This window comes from Adiantum capillus-veneris, chromosome 27 (assembly GCF_014529385.1).
Source record: "Adiantum capillus-veneris isolate H3 chromosome 27, ASM1452938v2, whole genome shotgun sequence".
Taxonomy (NCBI): Eukaryota; Viridiplantae; Streptophyta; class Polypodiopsida; order Polypodiales; family Pteridaceae; genus Adiantum; species Adiantum capillus-veneris.
The window spans coordinates 21,333,395-21,339,394 of record NC_140957.1 but is presented as its reverse complement, the minus strand read 5'-3'; the positions used below and the strand labels follow the sequence as shown (position 1 = coordinate 21,339,394).

General features: G+C 42.7%; 1 protein-coding gene across 2 annotated transcripts in view; it reads left to right on the top strand.

Moving 5' to 3' along the window:
- Positions 1-5,504: 5,504 nt before the first annotated feature.
- LOC147421610 (intermediate cleaving peptidase 55, mitochondrial-like) overlaps positions 5,505-6,000 on the top strand; it is a 199,971-nt gene continuing 199,475 nt past the window's right edge. Inside the window, exon 1 of one of the 2 annotated variants that reach the window (XM_086502602.1) lies at positions 5,505-5,833. In XM_086502602.1, the coding sequence (XP_086358728.1) occupies positions 5,570-5,833 (264 nt within the window). In that variant the 5' untranslated portion in view covers positions 5,505-5,569. The remainder of the gene's footprint in view (positions 5,834-6,000) is intronic. The other variant, XM_086502601.1, reaches the window with a different exon arrangement.

Below are 6,000 nucleotides of genomic sequence, written 5' to 3'. Positions count from 1 at the left end.
TCTCTCTCTCTCTCTCTCTCTCTCTCTCTCTCTCTCTCTCTCTCTCTCTCTTTACCTCACATTCTCTAGTCATGTCCAATCCCCGCACACCTCGGTCTAGAGGTGCACGGAGATCAGAACCACCGGGTTATAATCTCGTCTTTATTGGTCAATACCTATATTTGTGGGTACAAGAAATCTACAGACCCACGTCTACATGATACTGCATGTAGTGGACAAAACCCCTTTGCCTCTTCTCTAGCTGTAGCACTTCACAACATCTTAACATCTTTTCACAGTAGATCTTTTCACTGTTCGTCTAACTCTAAACCCTAAACCATAAGTAATTCTTGCGTGAACTCGATCTAACGTAAATTAGCGTAAATCTAACTAAAAATAAACCTAAATCTAATTTAACGTAAGTCTACATCTAACCTAATCTTTAACGTCTTTTGGGATAGTTTCCTACGACGTTAAAACTCTCTTCTTCTTGTGTGTGTGTGTGTGTGTGTGTGTGTGTGTGTGTGTGTGTGTGTGTGGGTAAACCTAAATAAACCTAAGTCTAATCTAATATAACATAAATCTAAATCTAACGTAAATTATGTTATATTAAAAACAAAGAACTAAACTAACAGGGATTATAAGAACCTTAAAACTGATTTAACACATAATTTTTCACATAACTCGGCAAGAGTTGGCATTCTCATCACTAAAGATGTGAGAGTTAACTTGCGGCGGTGACGCTACCTCATCTCCATCCACATCTGACGACAGCAATTGACCCTTTAGACCGTTCTTGCTCTTGTTACTAACTTTGAAGTTGCTGTTGAATGACTAGAGGTTGTCTAGATGGTCATTGTGTCGGGGATGTAGTGACTCTTGCCGCCCTGAAGATCCACCTTCTTCCCTATCTTCTGAAGACATTTCACCAGTACTTTTGGATCGACGGAGCCCACCATGAGTGAAGGCAGCAATACCCTATATTCCATTGAGGGCTTTCTTCACCCGCTTCATGCAGGCATCGTAGTCTATGGAGACCTAAATCTAATCTAATATAACGTAAATCTAAATCTAGCGTAAATAAACGTAAATCTAATTAAAAATAAACGTAAATCTAATTAAAAATAAACCTAAATCTAATTTAACGTAAGTCTACATCTAACCTAATCTTTAACGTCTTTTAGGATAGTTTCCTACGACGTTATAACTCTCTTCTTCTTGTGTGTGTGCGCGTGTGTGGATGTGTGTGCCAATAAAAAGAGATAAATGGTATAACCTTTCTATCACCCATGCCAAGTATGATAGATTGGTTATGCCATTTCCCTCTTGAATAATAGGTCTTGAGTTCAACTCCTCGTCGGCTAGATCTTTAGTTCTTTTAATTTTAATTAGTTTCCTACGACGTTAAATTAGTTTCTCTCTCTTTCTCTCTCAATGTGTGTGCGTTTTTTTGTTTATGCATGTTTTCTCTCTCTTTTCCTCTCTCAATGTGTGCGTTTTTTGTTTATGCATGTTCTCTCTCTCTTTTCCTCTCTCAATGTGTGCGTTTTTTGTTTATGCATGCTCTCTCTCTCTTTTCCTCTCTCAATGTGTGTGTGCATTCTTTGTTTATGTATGTGTGTGTGCGTTTTTGTTTATATTTGTACTCTTTCTCTCTCTCTCTCTCTCTCTCTCTCTCTCAAAAACACTATGTGTGTGTGTGTGTGTGTGTGTGAGAGAGAGAGAGAGAGGGAGAGAGAAAGAGGGGAAGGGAACATGAGAGTGAGGAGAGGGAAGGAGCATACCTGGCTCTCCTTCCTCTCCTCGTGTGTGTGTGTGTGTGTGTGTGTGTGTGTGTGTGTGTGTGTGTGTGTGTGGAGAAGAAAGAGAGAGAGAGAGAGAGAGAGAGAGAGAGGGAGAGCGTTACCTGCTCTTGCTTGAGGGCGCCGAAAAACTCAGATCTGAGATCTGAGTTTTTGGGCGCTCTCTGTTATTTTTTTAGCCCAGCCGGCGTCGCTGTGAGCGTCGCAAAGTTACGAGTAAATTTGCGACGCTCATAGCGACGATCATAGCGACGCCGGGATTATTTTTTTTGAGCGTCGCTGTGTGAGCGTCGCTAATATGAATAGCCTCTTGTAGTGGCCTTCGTACTTTGTTGCCTAAATCTACCAAAAACCCGCAAACCACAAGCTCTGCACAAGCTGAAATTACATCTTCAGCTCAGAATTTATGCACCTAGCTTCGAGCACCTGCCGTGCTTCCAAAAGTGCATCAAACTCGCACACTATGCAAAAACAGAAAACCTGCAATTTCTATATACAGTCAGTCTGAGCTAAATATTAGCAAAATGGTGAGGAATTTGCAAAACATTTCTTTTGCAAAGTTGTAGACCACGTTGAAACGGATGGGGAACGTGAATAGAATTCTCAGATCTTCATTCTACAAGGAGAAAAACGAATCCGAAAACAGTGCTGCTGTGCACATAGTTTTTAGGACAGCACCTTCACTTACACACAATCTTCCACACTCCTTTTTGAGCTTCCACAAGAGCATACATCACTCTCAACTGAGCTCACAAGCTCCCATTGCATTCTCACAAAGCTTCCAAGCTTCTTAATCTCTCCACCGCCGAAGCTCTCAAAGCATCGTGCTCTCTGCGATCACCATGGCTTTGATACCAATTGTGAGTGCGCGAATGCGGTGCGTGTGCGGAGGGCAAGAAGGGGAGAGAGAGAGAGAGAGTACACTGGATGTGGGTGGCGCTCCCAAATTCATTGTATGAGCACCATGTGAGAATGAGTGAGAGCTCCTTATTCTTTGTATGTATAAAGAATAAGGAGATAAGTGTGGGCGGCCAGATACTGACCGACAGACACGGGCAAAGCACGATGAGGCACACCGCCTTTACCTGCCCGGTAGACACGAGCAAAGCACGATGAAGCACATTGCCTTTACCTAACACCTCCTAAGCTCTCTCTCCTCTTGGAGAGGAAGGGAAATCCCATAAGCACGAAGTTGTTGAGTAACTTCGGCTTGCAAAGCAAGGTTGCCATAGCTTGATGCAACCTAGTAACAAGATAATTGACAAACATGGGGGGCGTCATCATTAGCACCTTCATGTGAAAAATCAAAGTTATCAATGTTCATTCTACTCTTTTGGTTATTGTCAGCCATGCTAATTATGCTTATGTATAGAATTACTTTGTGCTTTGGTACCCTAAAAAACCTTAGTCGCTACCCTTCTTTACCTTTGAAAATCAGTTCTCAAGAAGCCACACCCGTGGTTTAGACACCGTTGATTGCAAAGATTCGTGGAGAGGGTCTAACACTACTCGGTGAATTATGGTTCCTGTTGAGCTTGCTCGTAGCTCAATAATGGTTAAGCCAAAGGCAAGCCCTGAGAGGCTCCATTATTAAGACTATAGTTCCCAACGGTATACTTCGAACTAAGTCCTTCTCAACCAAGATAATAGATCCCTGTCCCACTTACCCTATTGCAATGAACATGCCCAACCTTTCATGGACAACTTAAGGACCTCTCTTCTTAAGCAAGAAAAGAGAAACCAACAGCTCTGATACCAATGTACTGGAAATGGCCTATGAACTTTGAGAATAGAGGAATTAGGAGAATTAAAGAGAGCACTTTTGTGAGACTACTTCGAGAGCATAGAGGGTGAACTTATTCAACGATAGCAACTTAATCATAATATTTAATTAACTTGGCATAAACAATACTTTTGCAAGAGAGAGAGAAAGAGTTTAGAGAACTTGAGAACAATTGAGGACCAGATTTATGTGGAGTCGGTCCCACCTCCAATAGGCTTTTGTATTATAGATTCTCCCATCAAGAGAGACTTGGTACAATACAATCTTTGTGTTCCTTGTGACCTAGGTGATGCAATGAAGATGGAAAGCTTCATGCATCACGAGCATAACATAGAGTTTGTAAAAAGCATTAACCATCCCCAATCTCAGTCCCAAGGCCTCAAACACCTTCAAAGCGGGAGAGAGCTAGCGGGGAATGAGGGTAGGGGAGAGAAAGAAGAAACATTCATAGGAGAAAGAAATAGTTCCTCACTTATCATCACTCTTCTTGCTAGCATACATAGTAGCATAGTAATGAAGATGGAGAAGCTGGCAAGCTTAAGCATTGAAGCATGGCTCTTGGTTGGATTTGCATTTCATAGCCAAGAGTGTTGGTGTAGGCTCTCAAATTCTCTCTAGCTTGGAGAGGAGATGGAGCTTTTGCACTTTGCACTTCACACAATGAGAGAGAGAGAGAGAGAGTGTGCGTGTGTGTGTGTGGGAGAGTATACCCCCCAAGCTAGCCCCCTCTTGCTTTGGTCGACCTCCCTTCTAGTACTATCTTGCACATGATTGGACCTCCTCAAGCTTGGCCAATCATAGGCTTAGTGCATATCAAGCAACAAGGGTAGCCTTGGGACAAGTGTCCCCCTTTTCCCTTTGAGAGAGAGGACTTGATACATGCATAGACAGTTAATTAAATTAACTAAATTATGAGTGGACCCCTTGGAAGGCTAACCAATAGGCTTTAGGCACACTATGAGGGAAACATGAAGAGGAGGTTGAGAAGTGTCCCTGCTGCTTTCTTTGTACCAAGGATGCCTTGTGTGAGGGTGTTGGTCTCTCTCTAGCCCCTACAATGAGGGATCGCCCCCCCCTTGTGTAGGGATATGCATTGACTTTTGAGTACCTTACCCCCTCAAGCACCTTAGTCATGGAGCACCTTAGCACCTTAGACATTAAGCACCTCAAGCACCTTAGTCAACAAGCACGACAAGCATCTTAGTCAGCAAGGATGACAAACACCTTAGTTAGCAAGCACAACAAGCACCTCAAGCTTGGGCCGGGTTCCCACCTCAAGCACATCCCTAGCTTACCTAAGGTCAAAGGACTTTTAACACTAACCTTTGGAGGTCCTTAATGAAGCTAACCATAAGGTCTTTATGCTCCATTAGCTAGCCTTTCTCTTTGACAAACCATCTCTCATTTGGACCCCTTTACCATTGGCCCCGTGTTGAGATAGATCTCTAAGCACATGTTTATATTCTAACTCTTGTTCCTGTTTATTCTCCCACTTTAAATGATCAGTTTAATATGAGAAAATCATTTGGGTTGGTTAGATATTAGATTTTATGCAAACTTCCTTTGTATTAAGAATTTTCCTAATTATGGGGACTGTCCTTTTATTGGGACTTTTAGCCTAGTCTTCCAACGACTGGTCCTACCGGTTTCAGTCTCTTAAATTTAAAATTTAAACACCTACAAGGAGCCAACAACCTGCATGAGGGCTGGTGTTGGAGAGCAGACACTCACACACAAAGAGAGAGAGAGAGAGAGAGAGAGAGAGAGAGAGAGAGAGAAAGAGAGAGAGGGGGGGAGAGAGAGAGAGAGAGCCGCTGCCCCCCCATCTCTAGAACTAGCATCAAAATAGCAATTTCTAGTTTTTCAAATAGAAATTTTATGCCTTTCAATTCGTGCCTTTGAGAGAAAAGGTATCTTCTTCAGATTCCCATGAAAAAACCCAATTTCAAATTTTAAAACCCAGCTCGCGAACTCGCAGACTGAGCTCGTAGCGAGGGGCTGCGAGATGATGACGACGTTAGTTCGGCGCTGCAAGGTTGCAGGCCCTCTCTCGGTGATGTCGAAAGTGATGGGCCCTTGTCAATCGCAAACCCACTGTACTCACAGGCTTTGCGAAACGCTGGAGTTAAGCAGCCGTTCAGAAAAGTTTCTCAACAGGTTTGTACGTTCCTGGCCTTTCAGCACAGCAGCGCTTGCAAAAGAACCATGTACTATGCAATCTTCCTCTGCTTCCTGCCGCTTGCGAGACCCACTCATGCGTGCTCCAGGGGTATGAACACCTTTTTCCCTGTCTGCTTATTTGTTCACAAATGTCAAATGAAGTTTTCACTTGAGGTACATTCCTTGCAAGGAAAAAAAAACTTGACTTTCTATTTAGAGTCTCTCTTCACTGTAGTTCCTTAATATTAGTGATATGAAATTATACACCCATTCTAA